General features: G+C 41.7%; 1 protein-coding gene across 9 annotated transcripts in view; it reads left to right on the top strand.

The window, feature by feature from the left end:
* RPH3AL (rabphilin 3A like (without C2 domains)) overlaps positions 1-26,995 on the top strand; it is a 920,330-nt gene that overhangs the window by 582,702 nt on the left and 310,633 nt on the right. For all 9 annotated transcript variants that reach the window (XM_069226390.1, XM_069226384.1, XM_069226389.1 and 6 more), the window contains one exon: positions 6,779-6,865. In XM_069226390.1, the coding sequence (XP_069082491.1) occupies positions 6,779-6,865 (87 nt within the window). The remainder of the gene's footprint in view (positions 1-6,778; positions 6,866-26,995) is intronic.

Below are 26,995 nucleotides of genomic sequence, written 5' to 3' on the forward strand. Positions count from 1 at the left end.
ACAGTGCTGCAAGCAGCGCCGCCTGGGGATTACGACCCCCCCTCTCTGCCAGCAGTTTCATTGCGGTAGCCCCACCATGAAAAGGTTGGCCCATGCACTTGACCCAGTGGGAAATTCGTAATGGGGCCGGCGGAGAGGTGGCTGCACTGGCGACATCCTACCTGTCAGGTCTTCGGCGGACAGGCTTTTCTGTCCGCCAAAGTCAGAATGACCCCCAAAGTGTTTAATTAAAAATAGTGAATGCAAAACAAGGAATTCTAGTCATTTGTGCTCCCCTGAACATATTTTGTAAAATGTGTTATCAAATTAATGCTAACATTAGTTAAAACGAGTCAGTGCACCCCGAAAATGAAGAACCCATACAGGTCTCAAAAACATTCACATTTTGTGCTGAGTGGATAAGATTAGATAGAAAAATGTTTTGCTCAAACAAAAGCCCGCTTTAAATGAGTGCAACTTTGCGAACATTATTTACTAGGACTCTGCTTCAAACATTAGTTGTAAGGGGTGAGCTCAAACAGAAGGAATTATTTTTAAAATCAGTAAACTGTGTGAAATCACGCTTTAAATGCTTGCAATCGTCGTCGGACAAAGGTAACAAAATGCTGTGATAAAGCAAGCTTCAAATGTATGCAGTATTCGGAGAAATTCAACAAAATATTGCAACAAACAGAGCTTCGCCCCTGAATATATTTCGTAAAATATATTAGTATAATAACGGGTACATAAGTTAAAATGAGTCAGTGCGCCCCAATAATGATTAAATAATACTGCTCTCAAAAATATTCACAATGCGTGATGAGAGGACAAGATTAAATAGAAGAAATTGTTCCTCAAATAAAAGCATGCTTTCAATGGGTGCAACTGTGCAAACATTATTTACAAGGATTCGGTTTCAGAAGAAAACAGACAAACATTAGTTGAAAGGAGTGTGCTACAACTGTGTGAAATCGTCATCGGACAAAGGCAACAAAATGCAGTGATAAATGCATTCCGTTGTCCAACAAAGCAAAGAAAATGCTATTTAAAAACACACTTTAAATGTGCTCAGCCATGAATGGGAAGCTAATAAAAGCTAAACTGTAAATGACGTGCAGCAAGCAAATTGAAGAAGTATGTCTGTCCTTCCCCCTCCCCCCCAAAAAAATCAAAGCGGCAGATGAGAATGCCTTGGGCATTGGTACTTGGGCCACGGGAGCCTGATAAAAGAAAAACACACAAGGAACAACAGAAAAAGAACGGCAACAACCAATAACAAGCATTTGCAATGCAAACGGTCTCGGGTTTGCTTGAGCTCGAGCAATTAGTATTGTAAACTCCTAACCAGACTTTTATTTCAAACTAACTGGCCTTTTCTTGCCATATAAACTGAAAAGTAAAAGTTTCACTTTAGCGAGTTGACGGCCACCATCAGCGCAAAGCAGACACACAATGAGAAATAACAGTTCACTAGTAGTGAAACCTATCGGCAAAAGTGCAATTATCTACGGCAAAAGTGCAATTAACTATGTAACAGGGTCGATGTCATGCAAAGTGCTCCACTTCTGCCAAGCAAGATCGCGCTGCGAAAAAAAGAGAAAAAGTAGTCCACAAACCGGACGGAAAACAGCGAGCCTTCTATGTTTTCAGTACTTTGTCGCTGCGCTCCAGGAGGGCTAACCACCAGAAAAGGCGTATGCGTGCCTTCCACTAATGAAAGCAAGCAGATTTTAAACCGCAAGCCCACGAACCAATGAAAGACACTGACGTGACATGGGTGTGGTTTGAAGCCCAAAGAGAGATAACAACAGGGAACGGAGCGCTTTGCACTCACCCATAAAATGCAGGAAAAAAAATATTTAATGTGCTAGATTTCACAAGCACTGCGCAAATGCTGTTCAGGCAAAATCTAAAAATATATTAGCAATTTTCTAGTCAAGAAAGATATGTACTTTCCTTTTCCTTATTGATCATTTTCAATCTCTAAATATAAAAAGAGAAATAAACAGCATATGCTTATGCCAAAGGTAGTCACAAGAGAGGCCTTCATCCCGCCCTTAATCATCTGTTCTTTGCACGACCTGCCTTGAGATGTAAACTCAACCAGAAAAGTGAAACTACCTGCGCCAGATTACAAACTACTACTGTACAACTCAGCACTGGTGGCTTGATAGTGCCTCTGGTGCTAAGCAGTATGGCTTGATTGCACCTATGGTGGAAGTGAAATGTTGGCACCTGCTACTACGTGCTCTTCCTACCTGGTACTTTATGGCTAAAGGAATAGGTTTGTTCTTTCGTACACCCATTTAAAATCAGCTTGTTTGCTGGCAGCACTGGACACTGGATGATGGTAAAACCAGACCACAGAACAATCACAGACTGCTTATGGCCTTACATGGGGCCAGCGTGCATTCACATGTGCACCAGGGCAATGTGTGAAAAACTGCCCGTGGGGCACATTAGCATTACAGCACATGCTAGAAATGGAGACGGAAAACTAAAATTCAAAGTTTGATTTCAATGGAGAATCAGGCCACCACGGAGCTCCTTGCTGTGAGCTGCCACAAAACAGTGTTTGATGAGACAGAGAGGGTCTCGGAGGCGCCAAGTGCCCCCCCCCCCCCCCCCCCCCCCCGCCATGGACAACCCTTTCAACCAACCGCACGCTGGGGCTCGTAGCCTGATACGTACCCAGGTAAAAGTCCCAGAATGCAGAGCTGCTGGCCACAGAGATCTGACTTACGTCACAACCATTAACTGGCCTAGGTCGTAAGCCAGACTGTTTGCTAACCCAGAACTATCCCTCCCGACACCTGAATGCCCGTTCTTACAATGATGTATAGATGATGGCTCGTGAGTTCAGGCTTGCCACTAGCACTGTGTTTGGGAGTTTGAGTCTCTGCAAATTAAGCTAGCATTCACGGCGTTCCAAGTCCAAGTGAGCAATATTAAACTTTGTAGCGACAAGAGCTGTTTTTTTGCAGTGCTTGGAAACAGACGTTCAGACTCTACAAAAACACAGTTATGCAGTGTGCACTCAGGCATTCATGCATCTGGCCCGCATTCTGTGCGCACAGTAGTCACACCATTGGCATCAAGCGCTATGCACACAAAATGACACTGAGGGTCTGGAAGCCACCTTCATGACAAGGAGCCAGCTGTCAGCCAATTAGGTTGATGGTGTCACTGATGACATAGAAAACACGGCCGGTCTACGGTCTCCCTGTATCACTTTAGCAGGGTCATAAAAAAACGGGTAGTTTCAGTTAGAAACACTGGAGCATTCCTTAGAAGTCTTTACCCCCATTGGGTCGGTGTGTTCAGAGGTGCGCAAGAACAGAGGTGAGACACTGTAGCGTCGGCAGCAGCCAGAATCAGATAGGATCTACGTTGGCTCAGCTCTTGGGATTAGCAACTAAGTGTGCTCAGTCATGCACGCTGTCCCCACAGTAGCCCTCAGGTCCAGACACTCCAAGCCTCACACGCCTGCACCACTCCACCCAAGGAACGAGGAAGGAGGGGCCTCATGGAGTGACATCACTCGGTAACTGCTCACATTTCCATCTTGTGGGCAGGAAGAGCAGCCCCAAGGCCCACAGCCAGAAAACAATATTAAGTTTCGGATTTCTTGTCCCCACGGGCGGCTCCTGGGGCTATTGTTGAGAGACAAAAGAGTCCGTTTGAACTGTCTGCGGTTGCCCGGGGCCAGGAGTTTCAGGCCTGTGGGCATGGGAGTGCCTCAAAGGCCGCAAATCACATTAAAGACAAACAATGACGTACAAAACCTGAGACAGCAAAAACAACTCAATCAAGTTTACAACTTTTTCGCACACTTTAAACAAATCACAGATAAGATCTGCAGCACGTGACTGGAAACAGAAGATCTCATCTTAATTTAAGTGGCTCCTACACCTGGGCACCCATGGTGGGTTCTCTAAATGAAACATTCTGGGCTACCGCAGTGGGTGAAATGGCTAATTTAGCGAGCTGAGAATTTACTGACGAAATCTGCCGATTACATATTCAAATCTCAACAACGTCAGCCTTTCATCTTTTTAATGTTGGTAAAATGAGTACAAAGTTTGCTTGATTTAAAATAAATGCATTTAAAAGGTGGTATGTTATAGCGCCTTATACAAACGGTAGGAAACACTGAATGAGCACATTTCCCTACCGGTTCATTCACTAACAGGCTCCTTTTCTTGTCTAGAATAATGCTTTTTGTCATACTTTATTCACTTGGAATTTCTTAATAACAAAGTAAAGTTCAGCCGTCTGTGTCTGGGTGAACCACGTCCCCTCTAAACTGGTTTATGCTGGGGAATAGATCAGACTGGCAGTGCTGCGAGCCAGGGGTGTTTGTTTTGTCTCATAGATTCTAAGGAGGCTCACATGGATACAAAAACAACACAAGCAAAGGGAAAAGGTGGAATGCATGTTTCCTAAAGAACACAAGCCAAGTAGGTGTCTTATCGGCCAAATCTTCTAATGCACATCAGCTGCCTGCTGAAGGTCACCAGTGCCTGGGCAGGCCATGGGAGGGGGTGGAGGTGGGCGTGTACAGCCCATGTGCACCCTACAAGCTCTGCTGTCATGTACAAGCCAGAGTTACCAGTGTACATTGCTTCATAGGGTAAATAAACCACGCGCAGTAAAAGGAGCACAGAGGACTAAAATCACTACCACCCAGGAAACCAGATAAGATGGCCGGCGCTACTTTAGAACGCATAAATGGAATGCTTTTCAGTTGTGCACTCCAAAGGAGTGTCAACCATCTTATATGGTGAGCTCAGTGTCCACAGAGAGGAGAGATAATGTGGCATAAGGAATAGAGCGGCTGATGTTGAAGCTGGGGAACCAGTTTTAAGTCTTGGTGGGAGGCTCAAAATCCTGTATTTACCTAAAAAAAAAAAAAGAACAAACAATGGGACATACAAGGGATTTTACAAATATACAAATTCAAGGTATTGTGGGAAATATGGAGTGCAAAGATGAAAAAAAAACAAAAAAACAAGCACGCTTGAAATAGTGCAGCCATGGAGAGATTATATAAAGGGCATGCAAAGGGCGGAGGACAAACAAAGCAAGCACTATGCAGGTATACCCTAAAAAAAAAAAAGAGTTCCACAAAAGCAGATGAAAACTGTAATTGGGCGTCCTTGCACTGATAAGAGCAAACGCATGAGGAACAAGCGTTGGTAAATACAGGAAATATGCTACAGCCATATAAACGGAGGAAAACTAAGTGGCAAGCATCAGAACCAATGAAAGGCAAAGGCATGTAAGCCCTTTTAAGATTTATATTGAATATAATAATTTCACAAGCACAGCGAAAGTGCTGTGCAGGTGAAACCTAAAGAGGTAACGAAAAACAGCATAGTGGTGCTAATGTTGACATAAGTTCTTTGCATCTTCAAGTATTTCAGGATGATTTGTGACTACTAGCCTCCACCTTGTATGTTGCACCGTGGGTAATATGAAATCTCTGCTAGAAGGCTCCTATCAGCATCCTTGCTTAATCGCCATCAAGCCTTCTCACATCATCTGAATAGAACCAGCATTTGAGATTTTTCTTGTGATAGCATTCCAGGGTACAATGCTCTTCACTTGACTCTTTTTTTTTTTAGATCTGAGATATGAGCTTCTTGTTCTGAGATTTACTAGACTTGTGGATGTTCTTAATTTAAGATTTCGCTGACTTTAAACTTTGTCTTTCTATTCAAGATTCCACTCGTTTATATGCTTCTGTTTATTAAAGCCTGAGCTTCTGCATGTGGACAATTTAATTGGATATGTCACATATTTAACATTGTAATGTTTCTTGTAGGGAATAGCCGCACACCCCTGCTTTCAGACCATGCATTACATTTGGAGAATTTAATATTTTAAACATAATGATGACCAAATACAAGGCTAGCATCTGACTCGCACCAGTATTTACATGTTGAGCCTAGTTTTGTGGGTAAAATTAAGCAAAGATCACCTTGAAAGAAATTAAGCATCCTAAGCCCAAAGAGGGGCCACCTCACATTGTTGTTCCAGTTATCTTCTGGTAGAATCTGAAACCGAAGGCTCGTGCTCAATCAGGGCACGAGCAGCACTATGAAAATCTAACACAGCCAGTCTTTGTGTCCAAGTCCAGATTTTCTTCAATGCACTTGATCTTAGTTCATTGGCAACTAATACATCAGAGAAACATAACGAGTAATTTATACTAAGTGTTGTATATTATATACAAGTATATAATATGTAATAGTAATAATAATAAGGTTATTCATTAAATTTAAATGAAGACATTGAAGAAATATTTGAATGGAGTGATGAACAGCAATGTGCCTAGAGCAGGTTTGAGAGTCTCATGGGGAATAGTACAGAATACATCATAGTTCTTTAATCTTTGCCTGGCTAGTGGACCAAGACTTATTTAATTCACTAAATATGCTGACATATTTCTAGCCAAAGTATTTTTTACCAGTTATGTTAAAATTGTCTGGCCCATTCTTTCATGACAATGATCACTTATCTTGACGATCATGCAATACTAAATGTGTCATTATCTCTTAAGCTTTGAAAAATGTGCCTACACATTGTAGAGTCTCTTGAATAATAACACAGTACAGTCCGCCAGAAAATGCCTGTATCCCATTTAATGAAATGCATAAAACAGATCAGTTTTAAAAATCTCAGCCTGACGTTTTAGCTCTAATGGAAACTGGAAGTCTATGGTGGTTTGATATATTACTTTAAGCCTGTAAACTCTATTTACATGTTTCCTACCGTTCTCTCCCTTCTTTTTCAGAAAGTATGCACCAAATGTGGAATTGAAACCCTTGGCAGCCAGAAGCGACCACTGTGGCTCTGTAAAATCTGCAGCGAGCAAAGGGAGGTAAGAACAATTATTTGAGGATAAGTAGCTCTGAACAATCCCTTAATGCTAGATTCAGGAGGATCACAACTGTTATATGGGAAATAATTTGTTTACTTGGAATCATGCACTAACATTTACATTCCCACATTGCACCACCTCACAGCTATTTTTAAATTGTTATAATATAGAGATATGGAAGGAGGCCCTTATGTGGCGACTGTCCGGCTGTACTTTGTTCCACCACGACAGTGGACTGATGTTCATCTATGCCCTGGAGGAGTACAGCCCACCATATTTACAGTTCTTAGCAAGGCAGGCAGAGATCGTTGTGCCTGCAGCAGAGCCACCATCACGATGGCTCCACTGAAGCTTTGTTGTGAAGGCCCCGAGTGTAATGCGTCTGCTCTGCAAAGTTTTTTTGTTATTCCAAAACCAACTTCTGAAGCTGAAGCTTGCTATTGAAAGACAAAAATTCCAACGGCCTGACAAGCTGGGATTTTTTGGTGGCATTGAACTGGAAAACATTGCATCAGAACGTCCACCGTAAGTAGGACAGTTGGTCTGAAATACCTTGCCCAGTGACACCCAGGCGTGGGTCAAAGGTTTGAGCTGGCAGAGCCAGCATAGGCTTGTCATTGGAAAGATGACAGTCTCCAGACTGTAAATAGAGTGGGCAAACTGCGAGATTGGTCAACACGGTACTCGTGCATGTTTTTGGTGGAATCTCCTGTCTGAAAACTCAAAAAAAAAAAAAAAAGGCTGTAAATCCTTCATAGATTTATATATGCACATCTTATTCATGTTGAGGGTAGACTCTTACATGAAAGTCAGCATCGTTAGTCAGAATCTGAATTAACATTATAGCACTCAACAGATATTTCACAGTTAATACAGATTGAGCAAAAGACGTTCTGCGGATACAATCTTCTGTGAAGCGGGCTGGAAGGGACAGAGCGAGTATACGTAAGCATGACTTAAGGTTAGGAGAACTGCAAGAGTATGATGTCCAAAGATTGGACCGCACACTTTAAGTTAGATTTCCACTTTTATTGGCTTTCCACTTTACCTTTTTAGCATATGCCACAGTCGTAGACTGTTTTCAGTCTAGGAGATACAAAAAAGCACCCAAAAGTGGGGCTGTTGTACATTGTCTTTCTATATTCGAGAAGACAGAATTGAGCAAAAAGCACACAATGTCCCCACCAATGCCTTTATAAACTCCTGTCCTTTTATCAATGTCCAACCACGCACTGGACATCCGGGGGCCTTTGCTGACATGCCCAGGGTCATCTTTACTTCTTTTAATGTACTCTGGTTTTATAGATTTTTTTTTAACCTGTAGATCGCATTCATTTGTTTTAAATTATTCGTTGTAAGCATTCAGATATATTAGCTGACAAAAATCTCTTTGAACAAAAATGTAAGGACCCACAACTCAGCGTATTGTCTAATGGAATATATCTTAATATGCAGATATTTTCTCACTTGTATTTTGCTGTATTTTGGAGGATTCTGCATAAGGTGTGTTACTGCTTGTGATTTGCTATGTAGACAGTGCAAAAAGAGATCTATTTTACTGTTGAATTTGTGCATGCAAACCTTTATGTGGGACACTGAAGCACTTACCTATACCAATAGTATGTCGTGTAGGGTATGTGACTGGAAGAATGTTGTTTTTGTTTTGAATCTATGTGGATAGTGTTTTCATGTTTTGTGTGATGACCACCAACTTGAGATTATCATGTTATGGAATAAAGCACCTGGCTGCATGACGCGGGAGGGTATATGAGAGATAGATGCACAAAGTATAATTGTAATGAGGACTAAAACCTATTGTCAGTGACAGAGCACCATCCTGACAAGTATGGCAGCTGGATGCTCAGCGTGTGTAGCCCAAAAAAGAGGTGGGTAAATAGAGAAGGCCCAGTGATCCATATGGCAATATATGCCATGCACATATGGTGTTGAATGAGTAAAAAGACGTAAAAAGAGCAAAAAATATAATTAGTGACATGAGCAGTAGCCATGCATTTTTTAAAGGTAAGAATACTGCCTTCTTCTAAACAAATGCCCCTCATGAACGAGCAAGGAAGTGGAATAGCAATCAAAGCTGGCAACATGAGCAAAATCTACACAATATATAAAAGGCCTGGGTTCCACCTGCTTTTGCTAGGTTAAAGTAAGCCACCTTTTGAGAAGAGGCTTATACCCCAAGCCCCACTGAAGCTGTCTGAGGCTCCCAAAGGCAGACAAGCACCAGGCGGGTGTGCCCTAGTCAGGCCGTGGCGCAGACGACTGCCACCCTGCACACACAAGGACGAGAGAGGAAGTACCAGCTCATTTGCTGCCTCGGTGGCGCAAGAGTGGATTGGCCTGCCTTATGTTACCCTTCCATCCTAAGCCCTCCATGCGAGTCTAATACTTCTCTTAGATCCCAGAGACGCTTGCTCTTTGTTGTTTACACAAGGAAGCTTCCTCCAGACTCTGTAGAATTTCCTCCCAGGCAAATTCCTCTTTCATTATTAGTAATGAATGACATTTTAGGGAATAAAAGACAATGTGATGAAAGGCGACTTACCCTGCGTCTATATTTTTTTGGCTAGGACTGTGTAGTATGGCACAGGTTTGGTAGTTCCCCTTTTGTTCCTTCTTAGCCCAGCTCTTCTCAGGGTTGTGAAACTTGCGAAAAACACCTTTTATGTCTGCGTCCACAAGTTGACGTTGATTCGGATCTTCTTCCCATTCTCCACCACTTCCTCGTGAACTCTGCTCTCGCCTCCAGCATGAGGCCTGTGATCAGAAACAATAGTAGCGGATCGGAGCCATCTCCGGTCCTAGACAAAGCCCCCGCATTCAGCTTCTCTGGATGCCGGATCCAGCCAGCAGAGTGCGTTGATTGAGCCTGCTAGATACTGCAGCGTACGTTGTGACCTGTTGGCACATTTTTTGGGAAAACTGAACTGCCCCTTGCGATATTAAGGCTGGTTGCAATGCCTTGGGCTAGCCCTCCCCTAGCCTTGCAGATTCGTGGGCAATTGGATTCATCCTATCGACGGCTCCATTATAAATATGACCCGCGATCTTCTGTTATCAGCATTAGAAGATGAGTGTATGCCGAGCCCCACCTGACAGCAAAAATCAGACTACCACCTAGTGCTTTAAGGTTGGTTGCAGTGTTTCGGGCTGGCCTCAGAGACGTTTAAAGGCATAAGGCACGGGCAAAGTGAACACTGGCCCAAGGCCTCAGCCTTTCAGGCCCCAGCGCCCCCGCCCAGAATGCCTTCCCAACCCTTTGCCTGAGCCAGCAGTGTTCTGCAGAGAAACTTGGCCTCATGACCTTGAATCATTCTTAAACGTTGGTTGTTTTAAATTCCATATTCTTTTCATTTATTTTTACTAAGGGTGATGTGTGTGCAGAATCTTTACAGATAAATGCTGTGCTTATGCCTTTGAAGCTGTGTAACATTCATAACATTGTTAACTAGACCTAAAGAACAGCTCACTTATGATAAGTGGAGCAGTCACACAGATTATTTTTAGTGTCATTAGTGAGCTGCTGCTACATCACAGTAGTGACAACACAAAGCACCAGACCACCTTCGCGTGCACCTATTCTGAAGGTTAGATGTAAGTGCATGTAGAGTTTGCATTGACATCTGATGTGTGGCACATATTTACGGTTTCTGTTTGTTGCATATTACGTCTCACCTACTTTGTCTCAGCACATTTTAACATTAATAAAACAGCCATATGGTCTTTACAGTCTCCAAAGCTGCCTAAACAAGGGTCATTTCTGAGTGCGTCTTTTTGGTGCCCGAAGGAAGCTCACGCTCTTACTGTCTGTTCTTTTAGTGAGGGTCTTTTGCATTACTGCTGCCTGGGCTGTCCAAAGGATCCTAGCTCTGCTGTTGTCTCTACTGTGATTGTTTTGTTTCTCAGAAAGGCTTGCACTGCTGCTGCGTTAGTGTGTCACTTTTCTAAAAGTTTAATGCTCAGCATTCTTCCAACTCTTAAATATGCCAGATGTGTATACCTCATAAAGCTACTTCAAACATTTAGCCACTAATTATGACGGTCTTTCACTTATTGTTGGTTGTGGAAATGGATCAGTTGCAGTGTGAAAATTTGTTGTTGGCTTTCAAGTTTCATATTCATAATGGTTTGCTATAATCCAGTCTTTAGAGCGCTACATACAAGTCAGAGCATTTATCTCCTCAATGGCTTGATGTTTTCTCACGTTTAGTACTTAATAGTGCTTCATAGATGTTTAATGCCCTGATGTGTATCTTGGCTGTGGAAAGGCTGAGCCTGGGAGATCTACATCATTTGATGCCTTAGCTGGTACGTTTTATATACCCTAAGTTATAGGTTATGTGTCTGAGCAAGGAAGATGTCTTTAACACCGGGGTTAGCTTTGCTGTCAGAGTCCTGAGTTGAACCTTTTGGGTAACCTGCGGGATAGGTTTGCTTTCAGATGCTTGATGATGTAAAATTGATGTAACCTGGGAAAGCCAAGCTGTTAGAGAACTGAGTCTGTAGGATCTGTGCAATTAGAGGAATGGTGTTGCTGTCAGATGTCCAAGGGATAGAACTGCTGTTTAATACCGGTGCCTGTGAGATCTATGTAATGTGTGTATTAGACGTGCCTGAGGTCTGCCCTTGTACAAACTGTGTAACAAGAGGGATAGCTCAAAAACTTTAGAAGATCTCTGCAGCCTGTAGAGTTGATATCTGAGCCTGGAAAGCATTTATAACCTTGGACGAGACAGCTTTCCTGTACAGTGCCTGAGCATATGTGAAGATATATGCGATCTGAGAAAATGCGTTCTTATTGAACGTATGTCTGATTTGTGTTGAGGGAACAAAACTCAGTTTTCGTAAGTCAACTCCTCTATGCTGATGTCAAATAAATGTACTTAAAAAATTTGTAGAACATTCAGATGCTTAAGAAAATGCCTACAGTTAGCATAAAATGATCCCACTAAAGGCTGCAATATGTTCTACATTTGTCTTAAACTAATTGCATTAAAAAAAACAAACTTATTTTTGAGTTTACTGATGTTCAAATCTGTCTCCTATGTAGGGTAAACTCTGGTTGTAGTTCTTGTAATTCAATGTGTCCTTGTAAATTGCAGTCTTTATCCTTAACCAGGAATTCATATGTGGAATTGTATCTGGCAGGTGTTTAATTTTTACTACTTAATAAGTCTAAATTGTCGAAGCAGAGGCTCATACTTTGAGTTTGGGCCCAGTGTACCTGTCTGTGCACTCACTGCCAGTAAACTGGCCTGAAAGGGTATGAAAGAGCTGTAATTGGACACTAAATTCAAAGATGTCCTGAACAGGGGCCCCCAAATCCTTAAAATGTCCCTGGCTGAACTTCCTGATTTCTGGGCTCCTGATCCCATCCTACTAGCCCTACCGTTTGAAAACATATGACCCACAATCTGCCTTTGTCAGCACCGGAACATGAAACTATCAGCCAGGAAAAATCAAACTATTCCCTACCACTTTAAGGCTGGTTTTAATATCTCCGGTTAGCCTTGCTGATTCCTTGGGACTTGGTCATGTTCCCACTGACCCTCAGCATTGCAGACCACAACCTATTGTTAACAGCATTTGAAGTTTAAGTACTTTGGGACCTGCCCATAGAAACGTTACACACCCCTAACTTTGACCAGAAATGTCTTGGGGATTGGGGTCAGTTGATGCATTCATGATGACTTTGCTGTTCAAGTCTTTTTGGAGAGAAGCCTTTTGCTTACTTTTAGTATTTTAGCATTTGTATAGAGGGTAGTAACTCCACGCGGGACACAGAAGCACTTACCCAAACAAGGCACACTGTGTGGGGATGTGGTTGAAAGGGTGCTGTTTTCCTTTTGAGCTTCTGTGGGTGGTGTTTTCATGTTGTGCGAGTGGATCACTGAGATGTGGTTGTCTTGCTATGGTGAAATATAGATTCACAAAATATAAAAATATAATTGCAATAACATCACTACACTGCACCAGCTGGGGCAAAAGGGCTGCAAGAAGTTAAGTGTGTGTACACCAGAAAAGAGGGGGTAATCCATATGGCAGCATGCCTTGGGCAGAGATGATTAAAAAGACGCCAAAATCGCATCTTTCTTAACATTCTACCATAAGGAGCACCGATAGGGGCTCCATATTCCAGGAACTGAAAGAGCAACATGCTTTGGTTCAAAACTTGAACGATGGAAAAGTAAAAGTGATACAGATTCAAAAGTTGTATACTCCCAAAAATGACGAGCATTTATTACAGGGATTTAATATAAAAGCAGCCTAATTAGGATAGACCTGAGTGAAATTTTATTTAGGCCAGAGTATTCAAAGTAATTTCAGTAATTACACATTACTCTTGTGATGCGAAATTACGGAAATTATGCAAATATACCATCTTGAGTAATTAAACATAATTTGGGGCAAAAATCCTGCCGCAGGAGCACAGGAACAACAAACTAAGGGAGTGTGCGTGGCTACTGTTGTTGTGTCATTTACCATTTAGTGCTATTTTCTTAGCGTAAAATACATCCTTGGGTCCATTTTGGATGTGAGGATGCATTGAAAATAGCGCTAATGCTTCATTATGTTTCTCACCTAATTGCATGTAATTACGAGTTACGAGTAGTTATTCTTGAGAGACTTATGATAGTTACACCCACCCCGTGATTGGATTCTTATGCCTCCGATTTAAGATCTAGTGGAGGCAGGCGCTCTTCGTATGCTCTAGTCTCCAGGCGTGAAGGTGGCTCAGCTACCCCATTTTCAGATTGCCCAGTAGGGTAGCCCAGTAGAAGTAAAGGATCTGTCTGGCAGGAGTGCTTTCACTAGGCGATCTGTTTGCCCTTTTTTTCTTGATTGCTGCTTCGAGGCTGGGGAGGTGCATTCCATGGGCTACTGGGGTTACCCGCCACCTTAGTGGTAGCCTAGCCTCATCCATTCATGTAGATCTAGGTTGGATGGGAAAATTGCCCAAAGTCATCTGGTCCTGTTAGACAGGCAGAAGGGGCTCTGTCTTTCACACAGCTACTGCCACTTCCGAAACTGTTCTATTCGGTTGTAGGGTTCTAGCACTAGATTCAGAGGTCCTAGAATGCAGTAGTTTGGTAGTTTGAGAGACAAAGAACTACCACCAGCCTGGATAGTGGTGGCTCCACCTCCCACCTGCCTCCAAGTTCCGTAGGAGTGGAGGGAAGATGCTAAAGGTTCCGTACAGTGGGATCTTAGAGAGGCCTTATTTCTTGGGATAAACATAAAATACCTTTGAGCACCAAACTCCAGATGGAGTCCTGCTCCCAGTAACCATCAGCCACCAGACATTCCTTCTAAAGTTCTCGGTTTACTGCTTTATACCAGATTGGCAATGTCTCACTCAGTGTGACATCATTGCTGTTTATGCGCATAAGACTCCCTGGTCCTATGTGTGGAAATGCCTGTTCTTTTAAAGTTCTTAATTGAAGAAATATACCAAGATGAAGAAAAGAGCTTATATAAAGTGTATTGTGCTAAATTTAAACCACATTATTGGGGGTCAATGGTTCAGTTTCACACAATGTAAAAGAAAACTAGTGTTCATTTGTTTACACACAGCTGAAAAATCTCATTTATGTAATCACAGTTCATTGTGTTAAAGTGAATTTTTCGATAAATACAGATTTCAGTGTTTACCTTCCTATTAAGTACCTTAATCGACAAACTGAATATTTATTTACTTCTATATAGTCAGCTATTTACACCTCACCTCTCACAAAGTATTTCTAAACACACTAACTGCAAAGCAAACTAAAATATGCATTTTTTCTATATCTAGGTAAGTCTATTGGGCACATAAGCTACTAAAATAGATATCTAAATTACATATCCAGCAAGAGACACAAACACACAAACAGTGCTGAAACTCCAACTTCAAAAAAGTACAATGCTAGGGTAAAGATGTGTATATGGCACTAATAACATGTTTACCTATGTAACTCCTGGGCCAATACAATTTAGAATATTTAATGATGCAAATTAGAAAGACAATTGGTCGGATTTACATATTCTGATAGAAAATTGACTCATCTAGACTAACAGTTACATTTTGAGTAATTTTTCAGCTCGTGAACTAGAAAGCTGAGTGTGCTGCGGGTTTCCAGGTGTACTGCGTACTTAGACATGTATGTGTGTCATAATGTACCTTTGTACATCGTGGGGAGTAGAATTGTTATATTAAGGTGCATTTATACTTTCTGTCATATATTTTTGATTTTCTCTGGGAAGATATTCTTCCTAATTGAAAAATTCCTTTCATACCCCAGTCCGTAAAATGATTGTTTTGGCTCTATCCATTTCCAACCTGAAAACAGATTTTCTCCTAGACCTGACAAGAATGAACGTTTGCACTCGTAAGTGAAGGTATTATTCACACATGTTTGTGAATCATGCTCACTGTAGTTGGAAATATTCAAAGTGTTTTTATTTTGTTATTTATATTTGTGGAGCGCCTACATTCACTGTGAGACCACATGGCATTGATCAGAACAAATAAAGGATGTGCTTCTTGAATTGTGGACACTCAAATTCTTACAAAATGATTCTTTCATACAAACACTATTGTGGAGAATGTCATTCCTCCAAATGTAATGAATAGAGAATCAAGATGTCAAAAAAGACACTGAAGCTAACATTATGCATCAAGCCTTTTAATGACACTCCTGCAGCACCTTTAAAAAACATCCACAAACAATAAACTTAAATCTCGAACTAGAACACTGTATTCCATAAATAATCCCTTCATAGCACACTCCTCTTCTTGAAATGCAGTGACAATCCTTCCATTATATAAACTATTCTTCTTCTTCATGAATTGACACTACCCAATTCTTCTTCTTAAACTCTTCTTAATGTGCATCTAGAAACTACAATTGATTAACATGTATCTGTCGTTATATACACGTCATATAAAAAGCAAAAGAAATGTAATTTCGTCAAAACCTTTCCGCCATCTTATTTTATTATTATATTTTTTTCTTTTAAAGGGAAGTGGGGGGCGGGGTAGTGTTAGCCCCATGTCTTTAATTAAATCTTGATTCTCTATTTGTTGCGTTTGAAAAATCGCCATTTCATTTCAAGACCAGAGCCTACCATTATGCATGTTGAAAGCCCTTCAACAACACATTCTACACATGCTTTACTGGCCTAAAGTAATGCTTTGCAAAAGTACTAGTGTTTGACCAATCACCGGCTTTCAGAATTTTCTCCATCCTTCCACCAGACAAATATACTTTGCTTGTCATTGCTTTTCTTAGTGAATGAGCCATAAATTGTTGCACATCTCTACCTGCCTGTTCCATTACCTCTTTAACCCATCTTGCAGTTGCAGCTGTACTTAAAGCACCATATGGCTTAACATAAGATACCAGCAATTGATCCTCTGCATTCCTTCTATACTCCATAATTCTATTCTCCTACTCTGTCAAACATTCCACCACACATCGTTTTTCTCCTCTGGGAATTTGGTATAAAATACACACTGATATGGTCTTTGTCCTTTTCCAGGACTCAAAATATACTCCATCTGGACCATAAGCCTTGCTACTCACCTCCAAAGCTTTTTCATCTGACACTGTCCTGCATCATATCAAACATAAGAGAGTTACAATTCATATCAAAGTTTCTTCAAATTTAAATAACTATTCATCTGACAAAATATGAACAAAGACATGTCCCCTAATACATACCTCGCCTTAGGTGTTCTTCTCAATCTCATGCTCTTAAGAATTCTACATAACATAACATTTCTTCCTACCTACCATCCCCCTGAGCATTACCTGCTAAAATAGCTGATCTGTAACAATTCAAACTTTTGTATCACCAATCTTTTTTTTTTTACTGTTCTACCAAGAAATTAATCACCTCTACAATAGGAGCCGCCACAGAATCCAAATTCCTCTCCATGCACCAACATGCGAAAACTCTACATATTCCCTTATATCTTTTCCTTGTTCCTGGTGCCCAGTACTCCTCGAGGAACTCTGCAGCCCTGCTCGAAAGTCCCTTGAAATATACAGATCTCCTGACACTATCCATACAAGAAAGTTCAACACTTTGGCCTGTACAAAACCTTAGCAAACCTCTCTTTGCTGGAATAAAAAAAGATATTGCACATACTAACTCCAACGCTGATGAGAACCAAACCTGAGAACCCCTACTGGTATCACTAACACCAACTGGCGTTTCTCTGCTCTCACCTTCAAAAGAACTTGCTGAATCATTGCAAAAGGGGGAATGACATAAGCTCTTAATCCTTCCTAAACCTGCTGAAACAGATGTACTGCAAATTCTCCTGGATCTGGTATCTGTAGGAAGTTGGCGCTGTATGTACTATTTCAAAGTAAGAAATAGCATGCACAGAGTCCAAGGGTTCCCCTTAGAGGTAAGATAGTGGCAAAAAGAGATAATTCTAATGCTCTATTTTGTGGTATTGTGGTTGAGCAGTAGGCTTATCAGAGGAGTAGTGTTAAGCATTTGTTGTACACACACAGGCAATAAATGAGGAACACACACTCAGAGACAATTCCAGGCCAATAGGGTTTTGTACAGAAAAATATATTTTCTTAGTTTATTTTAAGAACCACAGGTTCAAGATTTACAAGTAATACTTCAAATGAAAGGTATTTCAAGTAGGAACTTTAGGAACTTTGAATTAGCAAAATAACATATACAGTTTTCACATAAATGACATATAGCTATTTTAAAACTAGACAGTGCAATTTTCAACAGTTCCTGGGGGAGGTAAGTGTTTGTTAGTTTTTGCAGGTAAGTAAACCACCTACGGGGTTCAAGTTTGGGTCTAAGGTAGCCCACCGTTGGGGGTTCAGAGCAACCCCAAAGTTACCACACCAGCAGCTCAGAGCCGGTCAGGTGCAGAGGTCAAAGTGGTTCCCAAAACGCATAGGCCTCAATGGAGAAGGGGGTGCCCCGGTTCTAGTCTGCCAGCAGGTAAGTACCCGCGTCTTCGGAGGGCAGACCAGGGGGGTTTTGTAGGGCACCGGGAGGGACACAGTTCAACACAAAAAGTACACCCTCAGCAGCACAGGGGCGGCCGGGTGCAGTGTGCAAACAGGCATCGGGTTCACAATAGGATTCAATGGGAGACCAAGGGGTCTCTTCAGCAATGCAGGCAAGGGGGGGGCTCCTCGGGGTAGCCACCACCTGGGCAAGGGAGAGGGCCACCTGGGGGTCGCTCCTGCACTGGAGGTTGGATCCTTCAGGTCCTGGAGGCTGCGGGTGGAGTGTCTTTACCAGGTGTCGGGTCTTTGAAGCAGGCAGTCGCGGTCAGTGGGAGCCTTGTGATTCCCTCTGCAGGCGTCGCTGTGGGGGCTCAGGAGGGACAACTCTGGCTTCTCACGGTCTCGTAGTCGCCGGGGAGTTCTCCCTGTGGTGTTTGTTCTCCACAAGTCGAGCCAGGGGCGTCGGGTGCAGAGTGCAAAGTCTCACGCTTCCGGCGGGAAATGTGTGTTGTTTCAAAGTTGCTTCTTTGTTGCAAAGTTGAATCTTTGGGGAACAGAGCCTCTGTCCTCGGGAGTTCTTGGTCCTTCTAGATGCAGGGTAGTCCTCTGAGGCTTCAGAGGTTGCTGGAGCCTGGGAACGCGTTGCTGGAGCAGTGTCTTTAGAAGTGGGGAGACAGGCCGGTAGAGCTGGGGCCAAAGCAGTTGGTGTCTCCGTCTTCTCTGCAGGTTTTTCAGTTCAGCAGTCCTCTTCGTCTTAGGTTGCAGGAATCCATCTTGCTGAGTTCTGGGAGCCCCTAAATACTCAATTTAGGGGTGTGTTTAGGTCTGGGGGTTAGTAGCCAATGGCTACTAGCCCTGAGGGTGGGAACCCTCTTTGTGCCTCCTCCCTGAGGGGAGGGGGGCACATCCCTATCCCTATTGGGGGAATCCTCCATCTGCAAGATGGAGGATTTCTAAAAGTTAGTCTCCTCAGCTCAGGACACCTTACTGACTGGCCAGTGACTCCTCCTTGTTTTTCTCATTATCTCCTCCGGCCTTGCCGCCAAAAGTGGGCCCGTGGCCGGAGGGGATGGGCAACTCCACTAGCTGGAGTGCCCTGGGGTGCTGTAACAAAGGGGGTGAGCCTTTGAGGCTCACCGCCAGGTGTTACAGTTCCTGCAGGGGGAGGTGAGAGGCACCTCCACCCAGTACAGGCTTTGTTACTAGCCACAGAGTGGCAAAGGCACTCTCCCCATGTGGCCAGCAACATGTCTGGTGTGTGGCAGGCTGCTAAAACTAGTCAGCCTAAACCGATAGTCGGTTAAGTTTTCAGGGGGCACCGCTAAGGTGCCCTCTGGGGTGTATGTTACAATAAAATGTACACTGGCATCAGTGTGCATTTATTGTGCTGAGAAGTTTGATACCAAACTTCTCAGTTTTCAGTGTAGCCATTATGGTGCTGTGGAGTTCGTGCATGACAGACTCCCAGACCATATACTCTTATGGCTACCCTGCACTTACAATGTTTAAGGTTTTGCTTAGACACTGTAGGGTCATAATGCTCATGCACTTATGCCCTCACCTATGGTATAGTGCACCCTGCCTTAGGGCTGTAAGGCCTGCTAGAGGGGTGACTTATCTATACCTGTAGGCAGTGTGAGGTTGGCATGGCACCCTGAGGGGAGTGCCATGTTGACTTAGTCGTTTTATCCCCACTAGCACACACAAGCTGGCAAGCAGTGTGTCTGTGCTGAGTGAGGGGTCCCCAGGGTGGCATAAGACATGCTGCAGCCCTTAGAGACCTTCCCTGGCATCAGGGCCCTTGGTACCAGAGGTACCAGTTACAAGGGACTTACCTGGATGCCAGGGTGTGCCAATTGTGGAAACAAAGGTACAGGTTAGGGAAAGAACACTGGTGCTGGGGCCTGGTTAGCAGACCTCAGCAAACTTTCAAATCATAACTTGGCATCAGCAAAGGCAAAAAGTCAGGGGGTAACCATGCCAAGGACGCATTTCCTTACACAGTATCCATCTGAAATACTTCGCTATATAGTACGTCAGTCTGCTCGCAAAAAGATCCAACTCTGATGGGCCACAAATCTCCTCTATCCTTCTGAAAGAATATCTGTCCATCCTCCAGTCGGTGTAGTCCTTTGGGTTTTGTTTAATCCAAAACGCTACCATATTCATTTGTCCTGGCAAATACTCTGCTTTAACCTTTATTTTGTGTTTCAAACAGAAATATCAAAATTCCTTTGCCAACTCTGACAGTCCGTGGGATTTCCTCTCTCCTAAGTGATTTATATAGGCAACAGCTGACACATTGTACATCTTCATCAGCACTGTCTGTCTTTGAAAAATTCCCTTGAAGCTTTTCAAAGCACATATACCTGCTGTTAGTTCTAGTTATTTTATGTGATTCATCCTCTCCTTTTCTGACCAAACTCCACCTGTCTGTTGATCTCCTAACTGGGCTGCCCAGCCGCTCAGACTGGCATCTATCTCCAAAACAAAATCCAGAACACATCCAAAAATTGCACAACCAATCCATGTTGTTTAACCACCAATTTAATTCATCCCTGACTTCCTTGTTTAGTGCCACTTCATCTCGATATCGCAATTTTTTCTTTAAAGCATCTCCTTTTACACTCTGTAAGCACAGTAGTGTAAAGGTCCTGGGAAAGTTGCCTCACTGTAAGATGTTAACAGTCCTACCTTCTGAGTCAAATCTCTTAATGACAGTGTTTCCTTTCTCAAAACATGCCATTTCTCTTGCCATATCAATTTCACCTTCCTTTCCTCCACAAGTTGTAACGTAATTTCTACCAGATCTACCTGAAATCCTAAAAATTCCATCTTCTGTGAGGGTGTCAAATCTGATTTCTCCCTGTTTATCTAAAAACCTAAAGTCTCCAGCACGTTATCACCAAGGTCAACTCTTTCTCCAGTTGTCCCACATCTTGAGGCACAATCAGTATGTTATCTAAGGACACTATAGTAGCCCATCAGTACTCTCATTACTTTCATGAATCACCAAGGTGCAGAAGATAGACCAATAGGTAGACATTGAGACTGATATAGATGCTTTCTGCACCTGAATTGCAAAAACGTCTGATTTTCCGTCTCCATCAGAATAATATTGTATGCATTCTTTAGATCCAACTTCACTAATCAATCATTTCTCAGCAACAAGCCCCTCAAAGAACGGATTCCTTCCATCTTGAAATATTTGTAAATCAAGTACTTTTTTATCTCTCTTAGACTAATTAGCGGTCTCGATCCTTGTCTTTTTTCTGCACTAAAATGATTTTGCTCACAAGATACTTTTGTTTCTTCTCTATACGTATTATCACACCTTTTTGTATCATGGATTCTATCTCTGAATCCACTACTGATTTTTGTAGCTTTGTTACAGATAACTCTTTACTCCTTTGCCTGATGTGAAATTTCTGCCAACACTATAGTATAACCCTGCAATCTTTAAAACCCAAGGATCTTGCATAATCGTTTCCCATTCCTTCACAAAATAACTCAACCAACCCTCTACTGTTTCTTGGAAAAAACAGAAGTAAAATACCCAAACTCACCTTATGATCCTGCATACCTTTGGCCTCGACCACATGCATACCTTCCTTTTCCTGACCTTCTAGCTCTCCCTCTATTTAGTTAGAAGTTTCAGGAGGTTTGAAAGCCTTTTCCTCTTTATTGGTTAATGTAATGGGAAATATAAATCTCTCAGCCAGTAGAAAGTCCCCTTCTAATGGCTCTTCCAAAAACACTCCCACCAAACATTTTCTTCATATTCACTTGAGCCATATCCAAAGCAGTAAAGTAGCAACATATTTCCATAGGCTTTTAACTAAGCCTAACCATAATCCCAAACAATAATCCCTCTGCGTCCTTACTAGGCTCCTTCTCTGCCAATGTGGGACTTATTTTCATTAAAATTGCCTTCGTCCACTTGACCATCAAACCTGCATTTGCATTACCTAACATAAAAATAGTCCTCTGACTCCATTCACGGAGGAACTCCAAATCCAATGGTAACTCATTTTTATGAGCCTCCCCGCCATATCTAATATCATAGCCAGCAGACCCAAAACATCTAGTACCTTCTTTTGGCACTGCTATAAAGAGTGTTCATGACCGTTCTTTGGGTTTCTCCTCAAACAAAATATTAAACTAATCATTTCTGGATTTAAATTAGGTGTGCAACACACCTTCTCATCAATCTCCAGCCTAGAGCACTCTGCTCTCAACACTCTTCTCACCTCTTTATCCAGTGGTTTCCATAAGCATTTCTTTGTGAATTTGCTCACTTGTTCCATGGGCCACCAGTCACCACTCCTCGGGTGCCTTATATTGTAAGGTGAAAACCTCTCTTAACTGAAGAATTTCTATGTACTTCTTTAGAACATGCATCCTCTAAATTCTCAAATTCAGCATTGAACTCATTATACATCTTATCTTCCGTTATAGAATCCTGTCTCAAATCCATCTCCATGACCTTATCCTCTTGTGCGTCGTTAAGGCCACATTTTCTTTACCTGCCACAACGGACACCTTTTCTTTTGATGGAGTTCAATCCATCCTTTCCTTTTTTCGACATAGATATGCCTTCCAAATGTTTTCTCTTATTTCAATGTTTTACCTCCTTTCTCATTGCTCAATTCTTCTTCCTCTGACAAAGAGTAAAATTCCTCTCCTGACTCCAAATACATTTGTTTCTTGTTCTTTAAAATGTTACTTAGTGTCTTCTTAACCTGTGTCCTCATCTCATGTTGAATCAGCTTCATTATCATCTCCTCACTAACCTTAGCTCCAGACATTTTCAGACTGCTTTCCTGCTTTAAATTCGTTACTAATGATGAAATTACAAACAACTTAAATACAAACACAACTAATTAATATTGTATGCCAAACTAATTAATCACTCTCTAAAGTATATAGTAATACATATAATAAATCTTACTACACTATCTACAAACAAAACACCAATAAGTCAGTTAAAAAATAATTTACTAGCAGAAAATATATTCTCTACCTTCTCCTTAGAAAAAGTTATTGTATCTGTTGTTTTCGATTTGAAAATATTTTACCGTCGAGTTAGGTGTTTTACATTCTTTCTACATTGTGACCAATCCAAAATGGACTTGATAAACATGAGATTTGCTGCAAGACTTAAACTTACAATCTCTCAGTTTTAAGTCTGCACCTTCGGCACACGCTGTCGGACGTTTGCTCACACCCCTGCTGTCTTCACTGCATCAGGAAAAAGCCACACCCACGCTCAAAGAAAGTTATGCAGGCGCTCACCCTAGCAATGTGCTTATTCTAGCGTTATGCTTTGGCCTTGCGCGGCCAGTCCCTGCTTCATCAATCATCTGTTAAAACTTCAGTCTATGCCGAAATATTTAATACTGCTATAAAAATGACACATTTAAACTAGCAACATATCTGAAGGATCAAACCAATATTTACTAGGGAAATAGTATAAAGTATACCAGTAATTAAAATAAATCATCCTGAAAAAACACTTACATACATCCCTTACTCCTAGAACATGCCTCTATAAATTAGAAGCCAAGTTCATAAAACATAGGGCCGATTTAGAGTTTGGCCGAGGGGATTACTTGGTCACAACTGTGATGGATATCCAGTCCGCCGTATTAAGATTAAATTATATCCTAAGAGAATCGTAATACAAAGGACAGGATATCCACTTGTGCTGGAGTAACCTGTCTGACAAACTCTAAATTAGGCCCATTATCTGTAAACTAATAATTATTTCAGACATCATCCATATCACATAACACAACAGATTCTAGGTAGTTATCTTTCCAGGAGCAGAATTTAGGAGGAGTGTTCTGTGAAGGGATTATTTATGGACTGCAGTGTTCTGGTTCAAAATTAAAGTTTATTGTTTGTAGAAGTTCTTTAAAGGTGCTGTAGGGGTTGCATTAAACTAATGCATAATGGTAGTCTCCAGTCTTGAAATTAAATCCCCAGATACCTGACAGTCTGGCTACCATTCTATCTCCTGCGGCTCACTTCTCTCGTGATGACAATTGATGTGATGCAGGCTTAGGGGGTGCAACTGCAGGATTATTTCACAAAGTAACTGTGGGCAAAACAATAATTAAAAGGCTTCACATGAGCTGTGGGTGATACAACTTGGGCCCAGACATCCCTCTCATGATTGAAGTATCAGTGAGGGCTCATATAAACAGGCAAGATGAGTAACATCACATCTTGTGATAGGAGAGAAAATCACTTTTGGACTGGGTAGTTGGCAACAATATCTTCCTATCAGAAGAACATCCTCCAGGCCTTAGCAACAACAGGCAGATGCCCCACGTTACTTCTGTTGCAGTAGTAGGTGTATCAAGGCCTGATTCCGGTAATCTTCAAACACTTGGGTTGGTCTTTCTTGAACCTTTTTTGGCACCTCGTTGAACAAGAAATGCTGGTTGTTCACCAGCTGGTAATAGTAATTGGGATCTAGGGCAGATGCCTCTTTAATGGCCTCCAGCAATATCTTTGCCTGCACTTTCCCTCCATTTCTCATTCTATAGAGAACCAGAAATATGATGTAAAAAATCATTAGTCTATATTTAGAATGCCTTTTAAATGAGATGGAGCATTTTCTCCCAATTACACCAAAAACAACACAAGGGAACAGTGTTCATCAGAAATAAGGAAAACCTAATGTGATGGGGGATGTGTCAGTATGATGTAGACAAAGGTCACAAATGATCCTCTTAGCGGTATTTAGAAATGTGGTAAATAAAGTCTTTTCCTCCTTTAGATCTGATTTACAGTAATTAAAGATATCTAAACAGACACTTATTAATGCATCTTGCTTTACCTAGTATTGGGATGCTACCATGAGAGTTCACAACTGAAGATTCCAAGACTGCAAAGTCTTTAAGTAATGGAAGTAAGCTCAGGTTAATGAAGTGAGCGCATGATGGTTGTGGAGTCTTACCAAGACAAGCGTGGAGAAGGCAGTTTTTAGGAGCAAAATCTCCCAGACATCCACAAAGGAGTTGGCTGGATGTGTGACCAAACCGATGTTAGGCAGTCAGTCACAAACCTCGGGTTGCCTGCTTCTTTGCCTCACTACAGGTTGGTGTTGTGCACCCTTCTGTTCGGGAGTGAGGGATGTAGTTAAACTTCGAAGCTTACTTCTCTTTGTAGTACATGGATTTCTGAAAGCAGGCGCTATATAAAAGACCTACAGTGCAAGGAGCTGAGGCGATCATTTGTCACAGAGTCTAGAATCACAAAGTGAGGCTTCCACTGCCCTGCGGGGCTGAAAATCTTCTCCATCTGCTTACCATTATGTGTGTCTTGGACTCTGCAAATGATTTATTTCTGTACCAATGTTGCCTTGCAAATGATCAACAATGCTTATAGCTCATTCTCACCTCCCATTAATTTATGGTTTCCTTTATGCCCTACAATTGGCGATTCAAATATAAAATTACCTATTTTTGGAGTCCTGTTCCTTAGTCCTACAATCCGTAAAATCAGCAAACACGGTATATTTCATTTGACCACTATTCAAAATCTTGCAGTACATTTTTATAAAAAGTTTTAAAAGGTACCCTCCATCTAGCCAGGTTCTGACATTCACACCAACCTCTGTAAAAGTCAAAAGAACAGCTATATTTCTTGGAAAAGAGTCACAGCATGTATACTTGTCACATTTCCGTAAAATCTCTCACATGTTTTCAATGCCCCGCTGTGGATAATGCCATTTCTCATGCGTTCCTATCGTAGCATGATGCATAGCATCTCCCTTGCAGATAATAATGTAAGTCTATCGTTTATTAATCTAGTGCGATTAAAGACCTTTCTCCTCTCACACACACATTAATCAAGTCTGCCAACTTAGGAACATTTCTTTATCTCCACATATTGGAATTTTCCAATTAAAAATGACATGCTCTGTATCGGTGAGAAGATAATTGTAATACATATTGCGTTTCATATTACGCCCGTGGAAGTAAGGTATCTCTTTTAAGCCTTCTGTTGCAACCATTTCAATGGACTTGTTCTCGTAAGGAAACGCAGAGCACAATGATTGGATTATCCTTTCACCAGCATCTGAGCTCCTGCAGGACAAGATTCCAGCAAAAGTGACTAAATGTGCCACATTAACACCTTATCCGCCTTCAATCATCCTCATCACCAGCTTACCCACGCTTGCTCAATGCTTGCAGTCTTCTGCAAAACCCACTGATGTTTGGTATGTTTTTAAAACAGTTTTCCCTTTAACTAGTCATCCACTAAGTTAAGCATATTAGCTGGTAGTAGAAGCCCATATATAGATTTATTAGCAGCTGCTGCAACAGTAAAACCTTCAGTGTCAAAATATGCCAAAGTTCCTCTCTGTGCCTGTATCCTGCACAGGTGTCTTTAGAATGTTAACTACTGATTACCTCTTAGCCACACTACAGTCAGATTGGTAAATTTTGTGGCGCTTCTGTTTGTCTGCTGTTATCTCAGGCCAATCAGATCTAAAAAAAATAATTAAAAAAAAGTGATTGATAATCGTCTGCTTTACAATTAGGAGCAGGCATTTATTTCAACCACTTAGATAAACGTAGGTATCCACACAAATAATTGATCTTACACAGAAAAAGCTTAGTAGGATTCTTTAGAATTCACTTCTGTATTGTTAAAAGTAACGTTTTGGGGTTTTTAATATCTCTAAAACCCTAGAAAGTTGAGATATTTTTTTCTGTGCCTATATCCTAACTTTATTACACCTTTGATATTTGTCTTTCATCCTTTAACCCCTTCACTGCCAGGCCTTTTTCCCCTCAGGTGCCAAGCCATTTTTTGGCTATCTGGGGCAGTTCGCACTTAGGCCCTCATAACTTTTTGTCCACATAAGCTACCCACACCAAATTTGTGTCCTTTTTTTCCAACATCCTAGGGATTCTAGAGGTACCCAGACTTTGTGTGTTCCCCTGAAGGAGACCAAGAAATTAGCCAAAATACAGTGAACATTTAGTTTTTTTTTTTTTAAATGGAGAAAAAGGGCTGCAGAATAAGAAGGCTTGTGGTTTTTTCCCTGAAAATGGCATCAACAAAGAGTTTGCAGTGCTAAAATCACCAGTTTTCCAGCTTGCAGGAACAGGCAGACTTG

The sequence above is a fragment of the Pleurodeles waltl genome, chromosome 3_1 (genome assembly GCF_031143425.1).
Source record: "Pleurodeles waltl isolate 20211129_DDA chromosome 3_1, aPleWal1.hap1.20221129, whole genome shotgun sequence".
NCBI lineage: Eukaryota > Metazoa > Chordata > Amphibia > Caudata > Salamandridae > Pleurodeles > Pleurodeles waltl.